Source organism: Palaemon carinicauda, chromosome 15 (genome assembly GCF_036898095.1).
Source record: "Palaemon carinicauda isolate YSFRI2023 chromosome 15, ASM3689809v2, whole genome shotgun sequence".
In the NCBI taxonomy this organism is placed as follows: Eukaryota; Metazoa; Arthropoda; class Malacostraca; order Decapoda; family Palaemonidae; genus Palaemon; species Palaemon carinicauda.
In genome coordinates this window covers 135009071-135031570 of record NC_090739.1, presented here as the reverse complement: position 1 = coordinate 135031570, position 22500 = coordinate 135009071, and the positions used below count along the sequence as shown (strand labels likewise).

Genomic DNA, 22500 nt, shown 5'->3' with positions numbered 1-22500 from the left:
TACTGCAGGGGAACCCTACTCTACAGGACCTTTCAATATTCATTTTATCGTCTACATTCCAAGGCATTCAGCATTTCGCACCGTATATTGCTCGTTTATTGTCAAATCTACATTATCGAAGCACTTAGAAAACAAGAAAGTCTTCAGTTTCCTCTTGAAAGCCTTAATATATTCAGTCTTTCTGATGTCTAGTGGGAGCTTATTGTATACAATCTTTGGGGCCGCATATTTGAAAGCTCATGAAACTACAGTATTGGGTCCAATAATTTTGAAACCATCTGTAACTATTCTCGTGTCAACACGATTTGTTGGCTGCACGATATGTAACAATTCTCTTAGATATTCCCTGCTGCCGGTCTATGTACACCTAGACCGTGGGAACAGGACTGGTTGAAAGCAGGGTCTATATAGACGTAAGCTTATCGCTTACGTTAACATATCTGTGTGCAAGAAAAGTTTTCTGTGTGTGTGTGTGTGTGTGTGATTTACCACTTAGACTAAGTCAGTTTTTTTTAGCTGTTATTCCCGGAGGGTTGGAAATACTGCTCGTCAGCATAACTTGGGAACACAGAGACAAACTGTCCTCTTGGTAGACATCGTTTATAGCTTGCAGAAATGAAATCTCACTGATAAGATATGGGTTTGTGGTCTTAACTGTTAAAGAAACTGTATAATTTTAGTTATATGGTTAATCTGTTATCATAAAACTACGTACGGATGTTTGGTATATATACCATAGCTTATTGAATTTTTATTTGCACGATAATTTAAATTTTATTTGTACGATAATTTTACGTTTAAGTGTACGATCATTTTACTTTAATGTGTACGATCATTTTACTTTTAATTGTACGGTTATTTTATTTTTATTTTCACGACAATCTTACGTTGATTTGTACGATATAGGCTATGTCCATATTACTTAAATTTTTACGCCAATTTACTTAATTTTGCACTATAATTAGTCTTTTATTTGTACGATAATTTTACGTTTATTTGTACGATAATTTTATGATTATTTATACGATATATGCCCTTATTACTTTTATTTGTACGATAACTATCTTCAATTTGTACAATTATTTTACCTTTATTCGTACGGTTATTTTACTTTTATTTTAATTTTATTTGCACGATCATTTTACGTTTATTTGTACGATATTTGCCCATATTTTGATTGACCTAAGAGATAAATGGGCGTGACAAGAAACTAAAAAATATGCATGCAAGAATTCTTTAAACTCACCGTTGTATTTTGTTATGAGGTTTCGTCTCTAGTAACAGTATTTACATGGAAGCCTTTCTAAATCTAGGTTACTCTTGGCCACTCGCTAATCGTTTAGTGGAAATCCTTTGGTTAGCAGCTATCCTATCTTCATTTCCGGTGTAAACTCGCTTTTTGGAAGGATTAAAACTTAAGCGTTTTGATAAACGAAAGTGAAATTTACCGTCCGTCAAGTTTAGCTGTCTCGATGCAATGAAAGTTCAACTTGTTCAAGTAGGTTTTTTTTTCCCAAGTTAAGGAAGTCTTGAGTTTGGCTGGGAAGGAAGAAAGAAAGAAGCTCTTCAAGACATAACGCTGACTAAGGCTGCTTTTGCTGTCTGCTGTCTTTGGATTTCGGTTGACCTTCTGACAGGGCTTCGTGCTAGAGCTACCTACATCTTAGCTGGCCACCTTTCTTTTAAGTCATCGCTTTTCCAAAAATGCTTACGATTTTGTTCCTAGGGCGTACCTATTATTAGCGATCAGGGGCTGGGGTCTTGAATTATTGCTACTACTGCTTGCTAAGCTACAACCCTTGTTGGAAAAGCAGGATGCTATAAGCCCAAGGGTTCCAACAGGGAAAATAGCCCAGTGAGGAAAGGGAATAAGGAAAAACTAACAAGAAGTTTAAGAGCACTAACAACATTAAACTAAATATTTCATATATAAACCCAGTTCATTCTTAGTCTCCATCCTAGTTTTTTTACCCAGCTTACTACATTTTATCGTATCTTGTGCCGGCGCCTCACACCGGTTCGTAGGGAATACCTCCTAGGGGGGAGTCCCCCATCACCACAGGTGTCTGGTGTGGTTCCCAGAACCCACCAGAGGAACCCGGGTACTCCCGGACCCGGAGTCCCGGGATTTCGTTATTCACCTGTAGGTCGTCTAGCTAGGCGGATGTGTGCGCTCCGCACGACTGGAAATTTTTGTGATAATTTCGATAAGTGTTTTAGTTTACTTTCAAAATGGAATTATGTTCTGTTTATGATTTATTGATGCGATTTATTTAGCCAGAAAGAAATTGTTCATCATCTAAAGTTAATCACATACTTTGTGGTCTAGTAAAGGAAATGCCATAGAGGTTTCTAGGGAAACTTGCTTATACCTGGCCGCCTCTTTAGTTGAATTAATTTATGAAATGGTTAGTGAGCACTTCATTGTTAAGGTGCCATTTTTTACGATAAATTACACTTCAGTGCTATAATAGTGACATATTTTATCGAATCAATTCGCCGGCATAGAGGAATATCGTGTAAAGTGTTGAGTGAAAGTTTAGCGTTTGAAAACAAGTCAAACAAGATATTTCTCACGATATTATTCGCTCCGTCTTGCATAAAGAAGCAGTGGATTTCTTTATTCTTAAACTGACTTCGAGAATATTACTCGTGGTGTCATAGTGATTTCTTTATTTGTAACCAGAATATAATTACAATGTACGCTCAGGACTTCTGTGATTTACTCATGGTAAGCATTTTTATGTAGGCCTATAGTATTACCTTTGTTAATAAGAATTATACTGTTATTTTTTTATGTGTTATTTAATTATATATTTGATTACTATTTTATGTCATCGTAATTATGATGATTTTTTTGTGTTCAGAATGAAATTTTTATATTTTACCGGTAATTTAAAGAGCTAATTACTGCTAAGTCCAGGATTCTGAAGTTTTAAGAACTATAATATTATTAAAATCATTGATATTGTTGTTATTAAAATCATTGATATTGTTGTTATTAAAATCATTGATATTGTTGTTGTTATTAAAATCATTGATATTGTTGTTGTTATTAAAATCATTGATATTGTTATTATTAAAATCATTGATATTGTTATTATTAAAATCATTGATATTGTTATTATTAAAATTTAAGAATTATTATTATTAAGATTATTGAAATTATTAAGATATTTATCTTCATCGTTTGTCACTTAAACATTTTTGAGAAAAGGAAAAATATATGTATACGCGAAAAAAATTTTGAGAAAAAGGAAAAATATATATACAGTATATATATATACGCGAAAAAAACTTTATATTTCCCCTGCTATTTCGTCCTTTCCTTGAGAGGTGTAAAGCAAGTTTAACCTGTATAGCCCTTCATCCACGCTGTTATGGAAACCGAATTCATCCTCAAATCCTTGTGGATGAATATCATCATCTCCTACGCCTATTGATGCAAAAGGGCCTCGGTTAATTTAGGGTTGCAGTGGCCGATGCGGTAATGTCCCTGGCTGCTGAACGCCAGACTGGGGTTTTAGTCCCGTTTAAACTCGTTAGTTCCTTTGGTCGGTGCAACCTCACCATCCTTGTGAGCTAAGAAGGGGGAGGGGTTTGGGGAGCCTATAGGTCTATTTGCTGAGTCATCAGCAGCCATTGTCTGGCGCTCCTTGGCCCTAGCTTGGGTGGAGAGGGGGCTTGGGCGGTGATCATATGTGTATATATGGTCAGTCTCTAGGGCATTTTCCTGCTTGATAGTACAATGTCACTGTCCATTGCCTCTGTCATTCATGGGCGACCTTTAAACCTTTTAAAGTCGTTAAGCTTTTAATTCAATACTTCTCCACTCATCGTCTCCCAATTCACGTTTCATAGTTCTTAGCCATGTAGATTTGGGTCTTCCAACTGTTTTAGTACCTTGTGGAACCCAGTTTGGTGACCTAATCTCAGATTCACACTTGAGCCCCCGTCCAAACCATCTCCGTCTACCTCTCAAGGTGAATATAGTTGCAATTATTGCTTCTCCAAGACATCTCCTCAGGAAAAGACGAATTACGAATGGGGAAATGTAAAGGCGTTCCTCGTAAAGCTATTTTCCCTTTAACCCAAATTGTTTTAAAGGCTGTTTATTTATGTAATGCCATAGCGTCTGTACCATGCCCTTCCTGTATTGGATTAGAGTTCTCTGCTTGGGGGTAAACTATGACACGCTGTTCTATCTTATTTCCCTTCCTCTTGTTGATTTTCTAGTGTTATAGCTTATATGTGAAGGATCTAATTTAATGTTACTGTTCGTGAAATAATTTATTTATTCTTCTTTTGTAGTTTATCTTGTTTCCTTTCCTCTTTGGGCTTTTTTCCCTGTTAGAGCCCTGGGGCTTAGAGCATCTTGTCTGTGTGTTCGTGTGTGTGTACACGCTAGCCAGCCTTGCATTCATATGGACCAAGGCCCATAGATGGGCCTTGGTATGGACTATGGACGACAGGTTGTCCTGCCTTGGGCAGTGAGTTTAAACTGGGGAAGTTACTGGTGGGTGGGGTGGGCAGACTGAGGTGTCGAGAGGGGGGGGGGTTGTCTTGCCCGGCTTGAATTATGACGAGTATTTATGATGAAAGTGGAACTTTTTGCCTGCGACTGATAATGGTAACACTGTATTTTTGGATATTGACCATTTGGTAATAGATATTACTTTTATTTTTAATGTAGACCTGTGTAGAACACGGTGTATAATGATATTGTATACGTAAACAAAATCTGCTACACCAACTTTCTTCGACCTGTAACTTGCTTAATGAATTTCGTTAAATCATTCTTTATCGACAAATTATGTACTTTGAATAAATCACCTTACATTAATTGGAACATTTACAATTGGAGATTTAATGTTGACTCAACATTTTCAAATTTTAAACACATACATGATATATATTATATATATATATATATATATATATATATATATATATATATATAGATATATATATATATATATATATATATATATATATATATATATATAAAAATATAATATAAACTCATAAATTTCAAGCAATTCCTGCAAACTTTCAATGTAGTAATTATATTAATTTAAAGGGAACTTTTAAAATCAATTCTTTCCAGTGGCACTTTTCCTTATAAATTTTAGCAAATGGTTTCATAAAATATTAATTAGAGATATTTAGGTAAACTTACAAAATAAACTTGCAGAATAATTTCAGTTTGTTAAAGTGAATGAATTACAGATCTTTGTTTGCAATTAAAGTAAGCTAAACAACTCTCTCTCTCTCTCTCTCTCTCTCTCTCTCTCTCTCTCTCTCTCTCTCTCTCTCTCTCTCTCTCTCTCTCTCTCTCTCTCTCTCTCTCTCACATATATATTATATATATATATATAATATATATATATATATATATATATATATATATATATATATATTATATTTGTATATATCCTCCCATGCCTCGGTTAGATTTCGCCAGTCGTCCCTATCTTGAGATTTTAATTCAATACTTCTCCATTCATCATTAATATGTATATAAGATATTACGTTCTGGCTCTCTGTCCTTGACCTCATATTTATCTTTGATGAATATAATCACCTGGATCCCACTTAATGAGTTTATTGGGGTAGTCCATGGCCTTAAAGGTACCTAATTAGTCTTGATAATTATGTAGTATGAAAACGTTACACCTAGAGTTCAGTAAAGGTTTGCTTGTTTTACTTTCTTAGCTACAGGAGTTATTGGAAAGAGTTTGTTTTTTTCTCTGGCTTTAAGTTTGGTTTTCTCTAATTTTTTACTTTGTTTTTCTGTAACTTTGAGTTTGTTGTTCTATTTTTTTAGTTTGTTTTTCTCTCAGACTTTAAGTTGGTTTTTCTCTTTGTTTTTCTTTAAATTTGAGTTTTTTGTTCTCTGGCTTTTAGATTTTTTGTCTCTTGACTTTGTTTTTCTCTGACTTTGAGTTTGGTTTTCTTTGACTTTGAGTTTGGTTTTCTCTGACCTTGAGTTTGTTTTCCGCTGACTGAATTTGTTCTCCCATGACTTTGAATTGTTTTCCTCTAACTTTGAATTGGTTTTCCCTTGACTTTGAGTGTGTTTTCCCCTGACTTTGAAATTGTTTTTCCCTGACTTTGAAATTGTTTTTCCCTGACTTCGAGTTTGTTTTTCCATGTCTTTGAATTTGTTTTTCTATGTTATAAGTTTGTTTTCCTCTGACTTTGATTTTGTTTTCCTCTGACTTTGAGTTTTTTCCTTGACTTTGAATTTGTTTTTCCATGTCTTTGAATTTGTTTTTCCATGTCTTTGAATTTGTTTTTCCATGTCTTTGAATTTGTTTTTCTATGTTTTTGAGCTTGTTTTTCTATGTTTTTTTTTTATTTTATTTTCTCTGAATTTGAATTTGTTTTTGTCCTTTTTTTCTCTAACTTAAAATTTCTTTTTTCTCTGACTTCGAATTTGCTTTCCTCTGACTTTTGTATTTTCTCTTAAGATATTTCTAACTGAATTTATTTTTCTGAGGTTTTCTGACTTTGAATTTGTTTTCCTCTGACTTTGAGTTTGTTTTCCTCTGACTTTGAATTTGTTTTCCTCTGACTTTGAGTTTGTTTTCCTCTGACTTTGAGTTTGTTTTCCTCTGACTTTGAGTTTGTTTTCCTCTGACTTTGAATTTGTTTTCCTCTGACTTTGAATTTGTTTTCCTCTGACTTTGAATTTGTTTTCCTCTGACTTTGAGTTTGTTTTCTCCTGACTTTGAGTTTGTTTTCCTCTGACTTTAAGTTTGTTTTCTCCTGACTTTGAGTTTGTTTTCCTCTGACTTTGAATTTGTTTTCCTCTGACTTTGAATTTGTTTTCCTCTGACTTTGAATTTGTTTTCCTCTGACTTTGAATTTGTTTTCCTCTGACTTTGAATTTGTTTTCCTCCACCCTTACAGGCAAACGATTGGGACGCTGACGAACTACTGCGGTCCGTTCTAAACGGCAGCACAACTACCTCCAGCGACATCAATGGCCCTGTTTCTCTGAGCATCCACGGCCCCACTTTGGCTTCGTCTCCGGCCCCCTTGGGATCAGCGCCCATGTCCGTTCCCTCCCTGGGGAGTACCTCCCCCCTGAGTACCCCGACTCTCAAGGCTGCCGATGATATGGACGACTTGAAGGATCTGGTTGGACTGCCCTTCGACGTCGTCTTGGATTCAGGAGCTTCGGATTCTGGCATGTCGAGTGATTCCAACTTTGATCAGCAGGTGAGTTCTCTTAAGAATAAGCTTGTCCAATGCTTGGGTTTTTTCCTTATCTATCTTTTATTAGGAGTACACGTTTACAATTATAATTTATAATACACACATTATATATATATATATATTAAAAATCATAATATATATGTGTGTGTATATATACAAACATCATAGCATATTTAGATGGATGACTTTGTATTTTAACAATTACAATTTCTACTATTTATCTAAGTATCTAAATATGTTTTCAAATCAAAAACATATCAACTCATGAATACTTTTGTAACGGAAGTTTTAAATCCCATTTACCCCGTTAGATGTCTCCACTATCGGGTTGCTCCGTGGCCTCTCCAGGATCGTTTGTTGACATGGGCCTTGGCGTGGGAGGATTCTCCTCCTCCGAATCTGGAGCCGATACCATTTCCGAGGTGTCCTCCGTCAGCGACCTGGGCTCCAGCTCCCCACACAGCGCCTCGAACCTCTTAGCTCCGCCCGGAAGTCCCGAAATGATTTTAGGCATTGACGACTTGATCACGCAAACGGATTCTGGTAGGTCGAGTTGCCAATTTTGTTCATTTTGAAGTTAAATTGATAATTTTTGTTATATTGTTTTGTGTAATGTTTTTGTCCGTATTTTATTTTGAGGATGTTAAATTAGTGCCTTATTTTATTTTCTTGATCAATTTTCACAATCTTAAATCTCTTTGACATAAACAAACTATTTTTCATTACGATTGTTTTTCCCCTGGCGTGTATTGTTAGTTATTCACTTCACTTTTTGTTTGAATTGAAATTTTATAAAATTGTTATGAATCTTAGTATTTCATTATACGTGTATGATAGATACGAGTGTAGATATATTATTGTATATATATTGATGTATGGTGCATATATATATATATATATATATATATATATATATATATATATATTATATACAGTATATACATATATATATATATATATATATATATATATATATATATATATATTATACAGTATATACATATATATATACACATATATATATGGATGAAAATCAGCACAATATCGTGCTCACATAGAAATCAATTTCTACCTCATACCGGGATCGAACCCTAGCCCCTTCAAATGAAAGGCCAGGTCTCTGGTGGCATGGTTGGAAGCGACCTGGCCTTTCATATATATATATATATATATATATATATATATATATATATATATATATATATATATATATATATATATATATATATATATAAAATTACATCCGCTACATCATATAGAAATAAAATAAGAGATAAGAATCTATGACAAACAGACATTTAAATGTTATCTATTCAACCGGTTTCTTAAACACATTAAAGCCTTGATAACAGAAAAAATAATTGAATACGATATGTAAGATAACGTTAAGAGACTAGAATAGAACTCATTGAGCTGCAGAATTCTTTACTTAAAAGTCTTATTATTATTGTTATTAATATTGATATTATTATTGTTATTATTATTACTAGTTGAGCTACAACCCTAGTTGGAAAAGTAAGATGCTATTATACCAAGGGCTCCAACAGGGAAAAATAACTCAGTGAGGAAAGGAAATAAGGAAATAAATAAAAGATATAGAAAGTAATGAACAATTGTGATAAAATATTTCAAAAACCTTAACATTAAAACAGATATTTCATATGTAAACTTTGAAAAACTTATATCAGCCTGTTCAACATAAAAAAAAAAAAAACATTGGCTACAAGATTGAACTTTTGAAGTTCTATCAATTTAAGTACCCGATTAGGAAGATCATTCCACAGCTTGGTCACAGCTGGAATAAAACTTTGAGTACTGTGTTGTATTGAGCCTCTTAAAGTAATTTTCTCTTACCTATACTATTAACGTATTGATAAAGTTCCTAATTATCTACCTCATCTTATCTAACCATATACTCATGGAACTTATCTCCAAACATGTGATCTTTGTTTGTTTGCTAAATATAAGACACTTACTTAAGTTGTTATAGATTATAATGTATATGGAAGATCTATTTTAATGTTATTACTGTTCTTAAAATATTTATTTTAAATGTTCATTACTTCTCTTGTTGTTTATTTCCTGATTTCCTTTCCTCACTGGGTTATTTTTTCATGTTGGAGCCCTTGGGTTTATAGCATCTTGCTTTTCTAACTAGGGTTGTAGCTTAGCTAGTAATAATGATAATGATGATAATAGTAATAATAATAATTGGACTCTTGAGAATTTTTATTTTCAAGATTTTAACTTTTTTTTTTTTGTAAAGAAACAATAGTTTTATAGGTGAGATTTAAATTAATTTTTATCATAGTTTAGTAGTATCTCGTGATTTATTAATTTTTTATCCATTATATTTACAATATTTTTTTTATTCTTTAGCTTTAATGTGTGTGTGTATATATATATATATATATATATATATATATATATATATATATATATATATATATATATATATATATATATATCGAGCTTGATTCAATGGGCTGATTAATCTCCTATTAATAATAATTATATACGCCAGTTACTAACTGTTCGAGAGAGAGAGAGAGAGAGAGAGAGAGAGAGAGAGAGAGAGAGAGAGAGTCTATACACACATCAACACATAATTGGGAAACCTGTTTACGAAATACTTATAAATCAGCTGCATGTTAGAAGAGGCTCTGTGGACACTAGCTTACTGCGTATGAAAGACGAAGCCTTAAGTTCAAGGACATAGTCACTTGAAACGAAGTAACGAGAACATATATAGAGTGATAGCACTGTGTGGACGTAGATTAGATAAGTTTATCGTCTAGACCAATGTCCCTTCGTCAAGGTTGCATAATGAATAAGTTGAGATATCGTAAAGGACTTTTTTTTTTTTTATTTAAATGCAACAATAAAATTGTCCTGTTTGGTGCTGCTTGGGAAATGCTAAAAGAATAATAATTTCAGAACTTAGGTCTAGACCAAGGTTACGTAAAAATGACGCTAGATATCGCAAAAGAGTTTTTTTAATGTAAATGCAACAATACAATAGTCCTATGTTATTTAGAGCAGGTTGGCAAATACTAAAAAAGAACATTTGACAACTTGGGTTAAACCCGAGGATACGGTTTTCCCGAGATTGTCGGAATGAATCACTGAGCATTAACTCTGTGAGAAGGATAAGACGAGAGTTGACCGCATAATAAGATTGTCCAAGTCAGACAGGGATATATATATATATATATATATATATATATATATATATATATATATATATATATATATATATATATATATATATATATATATATAATGTCTGATCTATTTTGATGATGTTACTGATCGTAAAATATACACTTAATCATCACGTGTATAGATTATTTGCTATTCCCTCATTTCCTTTCTTCACTGGACTGCTTTCCCTGTTGGAGCCCTTGTGCTTGCAGCATCCTGCTTTTTCAACCAGAGTTGTAGCTTGGCTAGTAATAATGATAATGTGATAATTCAAACAAGAGATTGGCTAGTTCGGTGTTACCCTAGAAAAGAAAGTGTTAATTTTACTAGCAATCAATATATGTCGGACTGGAGTAATGCAAGAAATCAGCTGATGGTTTTAGTTTAGAGAAAGTAGCGAAAAGGCAAAAATAGTGACAGGTTGAAAAAGTATTAAAGGAAAGAAATGTGAAAGTTATTTAGCAAGAGGAAAGTAAATGATTCAGCAGTAGCTGGGGATGTTAAAATAGGTTGTATGAGAATGTAACTGGTTACATTTTTTTTTTATAGAAATTTGGAAAATATACTCTAGTTTAAGGGCTGTTTATCTGGTTCTATAGTGCAGGGGAACCATACTCTCTACAGGACCCTGTCATTTTATCGTATACATTCCAAGGCATTCAGCATTTCACGCCGCATATTGCTCGTTTATTGTCAAATCCACATTATCGAAGCACTTAGAGAAGAAGAAAGTCTTCAGTTTCCTCTTGAAAGCCTTAATATCTTCTTTCTGATGTCTAGTAGGAGTTTATTGTATAGTCTTGGGGACGTAATGATATTTGTTGAATTACACAATTAGCGAATCAAGGGAGATAGTAAGATCCTTCAGAAAATATTTAAAAGAGAAGCAGTGTGTCTTTGGAAACTAATTTATTTGAATTTGGGGATTTTCTTGTTTTCCCCAATCCTTTCTTACTTCACTTATTTCTATGCTTTGCCTCTTTCATTCTGCTTTCAACCACGGCCCCGAGTAGGTTTAAAGAATATTTAGAACCCATGGCACAGTCTAGGTTTTTAGAACAGTGGCTATATGGTGACCACCCTAGGAAAAGCAACTAATTTTGGTAGGTAGGATACTCCAGTAGCTTGAGTCAACCGAGGAAATTTATAGTTGAAAAAGTATCTGACTAATGTTCTATATACAAATGTATCTGGAAAAGATCATAGGCAAAATTATTATAACAATGGTTGTGGTAAATTTACCAATTCGATAATTATTACAAGATAAAACTTCTGCATATTTAGGGCTCAAAGTATCTCAGATCAAAATTACTGCATCATTTGGTTGAACTAATAAGGTTTTAGTTATAATTGTGCCTTAAAGTTATGACAGGGTCAACACGGTAAAAAGTGTGTAAAACTTATGCTGCACAGTAACTTCTACCATCGTTTAATAACCGACTGGTTATTTTCTCTTCCTGGAACAGGCTTCTCCTCCCCTGCTCCTCAGATCGTCCCAGAGCTGGTTGCTACTAATTCTGTCAGCGGTTCCTCCATCAGCACTTCTTCTATCAGCACTTCTGTCCCCAATTTCAACACAGTCAGTGTTAACCGTACGACGCCCACTCGCGTCAGCCGACCTAGCTCTATAAGTACCAAAGTCAGCCCTGTTGTATCTACAGTTAACGTTGGAAACTCTACTCCCATCCTGAAGACGCTAACCGTAGCTGCCCCCAGCAGTAGCAGCTGCAGCAACGTCAGTACTCTGGGAGGGCAGACGATAGTTGTCACACAGGCGAGCAAGGGCGGACACACTGGGCAGTTGGTCAAAGGAGGAACTCTGTTGAAGTCAAATCCGACATCTAGGTCAATTCTTTTGCCTGTTACTGTCAAGGATTTCAACCAGGTACGGTGGTCTCTGTGTGTGTGTGTGTATATATATATATATATATATATATATATATATATATATATATATATATATATATATATATATATATATATTCTTCACATAATGTTTAAGAACTAAATTAGAAACTATTTATGTAGCAGTTTGACTTATGATTATAAGATGTCATAGCCTCTGTCCCATGGCCTTCCACTGTCTTAGATTCGAGTTCTCTTGCTTGAGGGGACACTCGGGCAAACTATTATATCTTCTTTCTCCTTGTTTTTTATGACGTTTTTATAGTTTATATATAAAAGACCTAATTTAATGTTGTTAATGTTCTTTAAATATTAGATTTTGATTGTTAATTACTATTTTTTTGGTAGTTTATTTCCTTGTTTCCTTTCCTCAATGGGGTATTTTTCCTTCTTGGAGCCCTTGGTCTTATAGCATCTTGCTTTTCTAACTAGGGTTGTGTGTTAATGTTTAATGTTCTTTAAATATTTGATTTTGATTGATAATTACTTTTCTTGTTTATTTCCGTTTCCTTTCCTCATTGGGCTATTTCTCCTCGTTGGAGCCCTTGGTCTTATAGCATCTTACTTTTTCTAACCAGGGCTGTGTTAATAATCTTTAGCGATTATATTTTGATGGTTAATTACTTTTCGTTTAGTTTATTGAATAACCTCTTTCCTTTCCTCACTGGGCCATTTTCCTTGTTGGAACCCTTGGGCTTATAACATCTTGCTTTTCTAACTAGGGTTATATGTTAATATTATTTAAATGTTAGAATTTGATTGTTAATTACTTGTAATTTATTAACCTGTTTCCTTTCCTCACTGGGCTATTTTTCCTTGTTGGAGCCCTTGGGGTAATAGTATCTTGCTTATCTAACTAGGGTTGTAGCTTGGCCAGTAATAATAATAATAAAGTTTCTGTTCTCATTTCCTCTAGGTTCGAACCATCAAGATCATCAGCACAGGTGGCAGTAGCAATGTCGGTGTCAATGGCCGTGGCGTCAGGACAGTTGTATCCACAGTCCGTCAGCCTAACACGTCAGCTGCAACCGTGACCACCAGCCTCAGCAACCAGGCTGCCATTCGTACAGCCCTCCTCACAACCGTTAGGGGACAGGACTCGAAATCTCTCTTGAAGGGCTGCTCAGGTGCTACTACTGTGGTGGCGAGCGCTAGGCCCGCTGGTGCTCGGGTGTGTGCTAGTCCGTTGTCCCCAATGACGGCCAAGACAGAGTTGGAGGATGACGATGATGATGACGAAGAGTCGCACACTTCTTTTCAACAGTTGACACTCTCTGGTGAGTGTTGTTATTATTATTATTATTAGTAGTAGTAGTAGTAATAGTAGTATCATTATTATTTATTATAATTATTTTTATTTTATTATCATTATAATTATTTTTATTTTTATTGTATTATCATTATTTGTTATTATTATCATCATTATTATTATTATTGTTATTATCATCATTATCATTATTATTGTTATTATCATCATTATCATTATTATTATTATTATTATTTTTATTATTATTATACTACCGCTAGAGAGTTATGGGGTCTTTTGACTGGCCAGACAGTACTACATTGGATCCTCCTCTCTGGTTACGGTTCATTTTCCCTTTGCCTACATACACACTGAATAGTCTGGCATATTCTTTACATATTCTCCTCTATCCTCATACACCTGACAACACAGATTACCAAACAATTCTTCATCACCCAAGGGGTTACTGCACTGTAATTGTTCAGTGCCACTTTCCTCTTGGTAAGGGTAGAAGAGACTCTTTAGCTATGGTAAGCAGCTCTTCTAGGAGAAGGACACTCCAAAATCAAACCACTGTTCTCTAGTCTTGGGTAGTGCCATAGCCTCTGTACCATGGCCTTTCACTGTCTTGGGTTTGAGTTCTCTTGCTTGAGGGTACACTCGAGCACACTCTCCTATCTTATTTCTCTTCCTCTTGTTTTGTTAAAGTTTTTATAGTTTATATAGGAGATATTTATTGTTGTTACTCTTCTTAGAATATTTTATTTTCCTTTTTTCCTTTCCGCACTGAGCTATTTTCCCTGTTGGAGCCCCTGGGCTTATAGCATACTGCTTTTCCAACTAGGGTTGTAGCTTAGTAAGTAATAATAATAATAATAATATATAACTGTCTCATTGACTACGAAGTACTTCATTCATCTCGCTTGGCTTTTAGCTGTCTACCTTGAAGTTTGTCTACGAACAATTCGAAGGAAGTCTATAGACGTCAAGGTAGACCGCTAAAACTCGGTGTTACGAAAGAAGTACTATACAGTTATCATCAATATCATCATCTCTTACGCCTATTGACGCAAAGGGCCTAGGTTAGATTTCGCCAGTCGTCTCTCTTTAGCATTTAATTCAATACTTCTCCATTCATCATCTCCTACTTCGCGCTTTATATTCCTTAGCCATGTAGGCCTGGGTCTTCCAATTCTTCTAACGCCTTGTGGAGTCGAGCTGAACATTTGGTGAACTAATCTCTCTTGGTGAGTGCGGAGAGCATGCCCAACCCATCTCCATCTACCCCACATCATGATCTCATCTACATTATGACACGAGTTATCTCTCCTATAGTTTCATTTCTAATCCTTAACATCAAAACAGATATTTCATATATAAACTATAAAAATGCTTTTGTAAGTCTGTTCAACATAAAAACATTCACTGCAAGTATGAACTTTTGAAGTTCTACAGATTCAACTACCCGATTAGGAAGATCATTTCACAACTTGTTCACAGCTGGAATAAAACTTCTAGAATGCTGACGGAAACTGTAAAGCAAATATCCGAGTGTATTTCCTAAAAAAAAAAAGTTAAAGAAATCGGTGGGCGGTTTTTTTTTTTTCTTTTAGTTATATAACTGAACCAGCTTGACAGGTATTAGCCTACTTTGGCTCGGGGTGAACAGTAGGCGAAAGATTGGAAGACATCGGACTATGGGAGACTCGTATATTCTATTGTGAGTCTGTTACGTATCTTGAGATTTCGTTATCCAGTTTCAATTAATGGAAATAAAAAACAGGTCAAGGAATGTTGTGAATATTAAAAAGTATTATTCGAGAATGCATGTGTTCGAATTGAAATGAAAACATAAAGGACTGAAAATGTATTATTATTATTTACTACTACCACTACCACCACCACCACAACCACTGCTACAACTTTATTTATTTCCTTATCTTTTCCTCACTGGGCGATTTTTCCCTGTTATTATTATTATTATTATTATTATTATTATTTTTACTACTAGCTAAGCTACAACCCTAGTTGAAAAATCAGGATGCTGTAAGCCCAGGGGCTCCAACAGGGAAAATAGCTCGTTGAGGAAGGAGCAAGGAAAAATGAAATATTCAAAGAAGAGCAACAATATTAAAGTAAATATCACTTTATAAACTATAAAACCCTTGGGCTTATAGCATCTTGCTTTTCCAACCAGGGCTGTAGCTTGGCTAGTAATAATAATAATAACAATAATAATAATAATACTTGCCAAGCTACTGTGCAAACAAAGGAAAAGCAGAATGCTATAAGCCCAAGGACTCCAACAGGGAAAGTAGCCCAATGGGGAAAGGAAATAAGAGACTACCAAATAAACTACATTTAAGTGATGAATAAAAAGAAATGTAGACTAATTCAAGATCAGTAATGTTAAAATAAATCTGTCATATATGAACTATAAAATGAAATTTACGTCAACCTGTCAGCTTAAAAATATTTGCTTCTAAGTTTGAACTTCCGAAGTTCAAATATAGCTTCAGAATTTGAGCAATTAGTTTTGTAGAAATTTATTCTCAAAGGTTACATACAAGTAATTTCAGAGAGAGAGATTGTTAAAAGATTTACCAAAACCATGAGTCTAGCTCAACTCTTGCAGAGCAGAGAGAGAAAATTAAAAGATTTACCAAACCAATGAGTCTAGCTTAACTTATAGAGCTGAGAGAGAGAGAGAGAGAGAGAGAGAGAGAGAGAGAGAGAGAGAGAGAGAGAGAGAGAGAGAGAGAGAGAGAGCGCGCTATACTGGAATTTGAGAAGGAAGACAAGCTGAAGGACAGGTTCAACTGATGACTACTTTCTCAACCGGCCCCTTATGTAGTAGAACCAGTCACTCTACCTGGAAAACTTATTCAACATTGAAACTGGAGATACGCTTCTCTCTTCATAAATGAATAACCTGGATGAATAAGTCTTGACCAATAGACAGTTATTAAAGCGTGTAAATCAATAAGACAATTATGAATGTGCGTTAAATATCTTACATCATTGTGTGGAAAAATATGCTTGTTACACAATAACTATTGACAAACAGCTTACTCGCATGTTTAAAGGTTTAAAGACCACTCATGAATGGCAGAGGCAAGGGACAGTGACATTGTCCTATCAAGCGTGACAGTGCCCTAGAGACTGATCCTATATACGTATGGCCAGCGCCCAAGCCCCCTCTCCATCCAAGCTAGGACCAAGGAGGGCCAGGCAATGGCTGCTGATGACAGCAGATAGGCCTATAGCCCCCCCCCATCCTTAACTCACAAGGATGGTGAGGTTATAGCGACTAAAGAAACTATGGAATTTGAGTGAGACTCGAACCCCAGTTGGGCGTTCACCAGTCAGGAATGTTACCACATCGGCCACCACAGCCCTGGTGATTTTCTAGTCTAGTTCAGTATAGTTATTAAAGGGGTTGTGGTGGCCTGGTGGTAGCGTCCTTGCCTGGTGAACGCCAGACTGGGGTTAGTCTCTCTCTCAAACTCGGCAGTTCCTTTGGTCTCTGCAACCTCACCATCATTGTGAGCTAAGGATGGGCGGGGGTGTTTGGTGGAGCCTATACGTCTATCTACCGAGTCATCAGCAGCCATTGCCTGGCGCTCCTTGGTCCTTGCTTGGATGGAGAGGGGGCTTGGGCGCTGATCATATGTATATATGGTCAGTCTCTAGGGCATTGTCCTGCTTGATAGGGCAATGACACTGTCCCTTGCCTCTGCTATTCATGAGTGGCCTTTAAACCTTTATCTTGTTTTGCCATTCATGGGAATATTGGGCAGTTACGATGATAATATTTGAACTTTTGCATACATAGTACTACATTATTACTTACAGTAAACCTCATTTTGTTGAGTAAGACTCGAATAAAAAAAAAAGATTGTTACAACATTAACTTAGTTCTTATAAAATACACAATTAAAAATAAGATTGTACAATAAGATTTAAAAATTTGCTACAATATGACTTTATTGGGAGAAATTCCAATAAAAAAAATATTTTTAACAGAACTCCCTATAAATCAGTATATTCAGAACGTGAATTCTGGTCGGGTTTAATATCGTAGGCTTAGAATTATGTGGGCCACAAAACCTGTCAAGCGAGCGTCTATAATTAAGCTGGACACCAAACATTTCTCACTTACATGAGTCAGATTTATCATTGATTGATAAAAACAATAGTATTTCATCAAATAACGCATTTAACATTACCAAGTCGCCTCCAGAAAGTATTAAAAACATTTAAACCTCAAAGCCGTTTCTCAGTTCTTTCAAAGTTGGACTAAGGCAAGAATGTGGTAATTTCTAAACGATAATTTTAACACCATCGTTCTGCTGTTTTTAAGCCGAACTTCAGATTTCGAACCAAAAACCACCACACCTTTCTTTATTAAGGCGTGGTTTAACTGCTCAACCACAGTTAAGAGAGAAACTTTACTCCCATTTTATACCTCAGGCAAAAGGGCGTGGCCAAATTCTGACTAGACTTAAAATAGACTTACAATAGATAGACGAGAGAAAGCACTGTAATTTCGAATGGAACTACACCGTTGATTACAAATTGAAATTATAGTCGTTCAGATTATTATTATTATTATTATTATTATTATTATTATTATGGTAGGAAAAGCAGGATGCTATAAGCCTAAGGGCTCCCAACAGGGAAAATAGCCCAGTGAGGAAAGGAAATAAACTACATGAGAAGTAATGAGTAATGAATATGAAATATCTTAGAGTATCTGAAGATCAGTAACAACGCTAAGTACAACCTTAGTTAGAAAAGCAGGATTCTATAAGCCTAAGGGCTCTCAACAGGGAAAATAGCCCAGTGAGGAAAGTATATAAACTACATGAGAAGTAATGAATATAAGATATCTTAGTAACAACGATGAAATAGATCCGTCATATATAAACTATGAAGAGACATTTGAATATAATTTTATCATTAAAAACCTCTATTTTTGTACTTAATGAAGACTATATTAATTAATTCAGTATAATTTTGTATTTTGTAGCTGTTCTACAGCTGTAATATTGATATCAAACTGTAGTCTAGTGATGAAACTTCTTGATATGTTCACTGTAATTGTTCAGTGGCTGCTTTCCTCTTGGTAAGGGTAGAAGAGACTCTTTAGATATGGTAAGCAGCTCTTCTAGGAGAAGGACACTCCAAAATCAAACAGTTGTTCTCTTGTCTTGGGCAGTGCCATAGCCTCTGTACCATGGTCTTCCACTGTCTTGGGTTAGAGTTCTCTTGCTTGAGGGTACACTTTGGCACACACTTCTATCTTATTTCTCTTCCGCTTGTTATTTTGAAGTTTTTATCCTCTTGTTATTTTCAAGTTTTTTATAGTTCATATAAGAAAGATTTATATTAATGTTATTGTTCTTAAACATCTCTTGTATTTTTTCCTTATTAACTTTTCTTCGCTGGGCTATTTTCCCTGTTGGAGGCGTTGGGCTTATAGCATCCAGCTTTACCAACTAGGGTTGTAGCTTAGCAAGTAATATTAATAATAATAATATACTCCTTTCTGGAATTAGCTATATTAATACTTAGAGTAAACCTAAGCAATGAAGCCGGAAAATGAGTAAATTCTTGTTTCCACTTTCGCCAGCAAGCAATTTCCGGTCACCCCAAGGGAAGGGTTGAACACGCTCTAGGCGTTATTGTGATACTTCCACGGCTTGCTAACTTTAAAATATTGTCTTAAACAATATATATGATATATATTATATCTATATATAATGTATATCCATCCCTTTCTTGAGTGTGACTTCCTTAAAAGTGGTGAAAGGGTTTGCTTCTCGCCGTGATCAGCAAAGCTGTACTAGTCAAGGCCACACCCATACTACTGTAGATTGTTTTTTGCTGGCCAGTGTGGTGAAAACTGGACAATTCTTTGACATGAATTTGGACTTGTTTGAGGCCTTTGTCCGGCAGTGGATTAGAAACGACTGTATTTCTCAGGTATGTATATATATATATATATATATATATATATATATATATATATATATATATATACTCAGATTTTGAAAACCTTAAGTTACAATGTTTCATATACTCCAAAAATCAGTAAAAAGATTTTATTTTCATTTTGAAATGTATTGTTATTACAATTTTTGTATAATATTCGACTGTAGAAAATAAATATTCTGCTTCGACATTAATGTTATTGCGTGAAATTTTTTTCTTTCCTAGTTTATGGAACTCTTTTTAAGTCTTCTCTTATTTTGCATTCAAAGAAATTTCCTTTTACCATAAGCTGGATTGAATATTGATATGGTACTATGGCACACGAGTATGGCAGATTTGTCAACTTATTTCTGGTATGGCAAATTTTTCAACTTATTTCTCCTACGGCAAATTTGTCAACTTATTTCTCCTACGACAAATTTGTCAACTTATTTCTCCTACGACAAATTTGTCAACTTCTTTCTCTTATGACAAAATTGTCAACATTTCTGTTAAGGCAAATTTGTAAAATTATTTCTCTTATGACAAAATTGTCAACTTATTTCTTTTATTACAAATTTGTCAACTTATTTCTCTCATGACAAATTTGCCAACTTATTTCTCTCATGACAAATTTGTCAACTTATTTCTCTCATGACAAATTTGCCAACTTATTTCTCTCATGACAAATTTGTCAACTTATTTCTCTCATGACAAATTTGCCAACTTATTTCTCTCATGACAAATTTGTCAACTTATTTCTCTTATGACAAATTTGCCAACTTATTTCTCTCATGACAAATTTGCCAACTTATTTCTCTTATGGCAAATTTGTTAGCTTATTTTTCTCATGGCAAATTTGTCCGCTTATTTCTCTTAGGGCAAATGTCAACTTATTTCTCCTATGGCTAATTTATCAACTTATTTCTCACTAGTTAGCCCAAATACGTATGAATTTCATGCTTATTTAGAAATGATCGCGAACAATATTAGCTTATGAAGCCTGTTAGCAGTCTCATACCGTAAAAGTCCATTGAAGGTCTAAATATATTTAGACCTTGGTTCTAATGGTAGAGAAATCTTGTTTCTGTCTTTCGTTACCTTGAGAATGGATTCACAGAGGGTTGCAAGAGGTTGCCTGTATTATTGTTCGATTTTTAGTGCAAAATATGAAGCTGTTTTGTTCACCTCTCGACGTAATCAATCCTGGATTTATTCGGTAAAAGTCTGCTATGTTCCACAGACTTAGAAAATATCGGTTGGGAACTACTATTCGCTTATAGGTTAAACGGAATTTCAGAATACGATATCGTGATTAGTTCACCGAACGTTTAACTGGGCTCTACAAGGCATCAGAAGAGTTGAAAGACCTAGGCCTACATGGCTGAGAACTATGGAACGTGAAGTGGAAGATAATGAATGGAGAAGTATTGAATTAAGAGATCGAGATAGTGTCAACGGACGAAATCTAACCGATGCCCTTTGCGTCAATAGTCGTAGGAGTAGATGATAATATGAAAGTCAACATCAGCTGTAACTAGTCCACTGCAGGACAAAGGCCTCAGACATGCCCTTCTGTGTATGGTCTTTTTATGTCAGTCTAATCCCTCAAATATTCTTATTTCGTCAATCCATTTTGTATACACACGAAAAACGGCTATAAGCGTCTGACACATTTTCTGAGTGACTTGGCAAATCTCTTTTGAAAACGGGTTCCTTTCTATCTTATTTTGACCTTATTAGTCCCACTACATAGAAGGGTCGACCTCTCCAAGTCAACTTTCCCCATGTCATATCACTCCTCTATTCTATTTGCGTTATCTCTTTAAGGGATGAATGAATCAAGACACGATACTTTGCAGATACTGTAATTTTCATTATTAATTAAATAACTTTCATCATCATCTCCCACGTGTATTGACGCAAAGGGCCTCAGTTATCAGGAAGTAATTATTATAGATTAAATTATTAGATTATGAGGTAGAGGAGATTTCATTAGTCCATAATTTTGTGCTACTATTCCCCTGACATTTCTATACTGTCATACATATATCTTTCATAATTGTGTTTATATAAAGTTTTTATGTTGTCTAAATTACAGCTACAGAATTGTATTCAGATTTCCAGTGCCAATGAAAATATATATATATATATATATATATATAGGAAAATACATACATTTTACTGTACGATAAAATGTACTTTTAATTTTGTGAATTTTAGCCATTCATATTACGTTAGGTCAAACACCGTATTTGAGAAAACCGTTAACCTCTGGCAGATTAAATTTCAACTGGTACTGATATTTTCATCCGGATATTTTATCTGTATAAATAAGCCTGATTCTTATATTAAAAATACCTTTGATTTGTTTCTGAAATTATAAAAACCTTTGCTTTGTTTATCATCTACAATTCATAGATTCTCGAGAGATTTATAGTATTTAAATGGCACGGATTGGCCGACCTTGAGAAGTGGTAGCGTCTCTGGTTGGGGTTCAACGATCTCTGGGTAAGCGTTACACTCAGGAATTCGTTTCAGGAGGCCTTCTCTGCCACTACACTCTCTCCTTGCATTTTCATCTTGTATACTGTTCTTCTTCTTGCTCTTCCATTTTGTATACTGCTCTTCTTGCTCTTTTCTTCTTGTATACTTCTCTTCTTCTTGCTCTTTCATCTTGTATTACTGCTCTTATTCTTGCTCTTTCATCTTGTATTATCATGTACACTGTTCTTCTTGCTCTTTCATCTTGGACACTGTTCTTCTTGCTCTTTCATCTTGTACACTGTTCTTCTTCTTGTAAACTGCTCTTCTTACATTTTCATTTTGTACACTGCTCTCTTCCTTGCTCTTTCGAAAATCTTGTATACTGCTCTTACATCTTGTACACTGCTCTTCTTGCTCTTTTGAAAATCCTGTATACTGCTCTTACATCTTGTACACTG

The 22500-nt window shown here is 34.8% G+C and overlaps 1 protein-coding gene across 2 annotated transcripts in view; it reads left to right on the top strand.

Moving 5' to 3' along the window:
* The window catches only part of LOC137654771 (uncharacterized), a 55828-nt gene that overhangs the window by 24915 nt on the left and 8413 nt on the right, over nucleotides 1-22500 (top strand). Inside the window, exons 1-5 of one of the 2 annotated variants that reach the window (XM_068388713.1) lie at nucleotides 2161-2731; nucleotides 6916-7227; nucleotides 7536-7767; nucleotides 11895-12313; nucleotides 13250-13610. In XM_068388713.1, the coding sequence (XP_068244814.1) occupies nucleotides 2699-2731; nucleotides 6916-7227; nucleotides 7536-7767; nucleotides 11895-12313; nucleotides 13250-13610 (1357 nt within the window). In that variant the 5' untranslated portion in view covers nucleotides 2161-2698. Of the gene's footprint in view, nucleotides 1-2160; nucleotides 2732-6915; nucleotides 7228-7535; nucleotides 7768-11894; nucleotides 12314-13249; nucleotides 13611-22500 lie in introns of those variants that run through there. The other variant, XM_068388712.1, reaches the window with a different exon arrangement.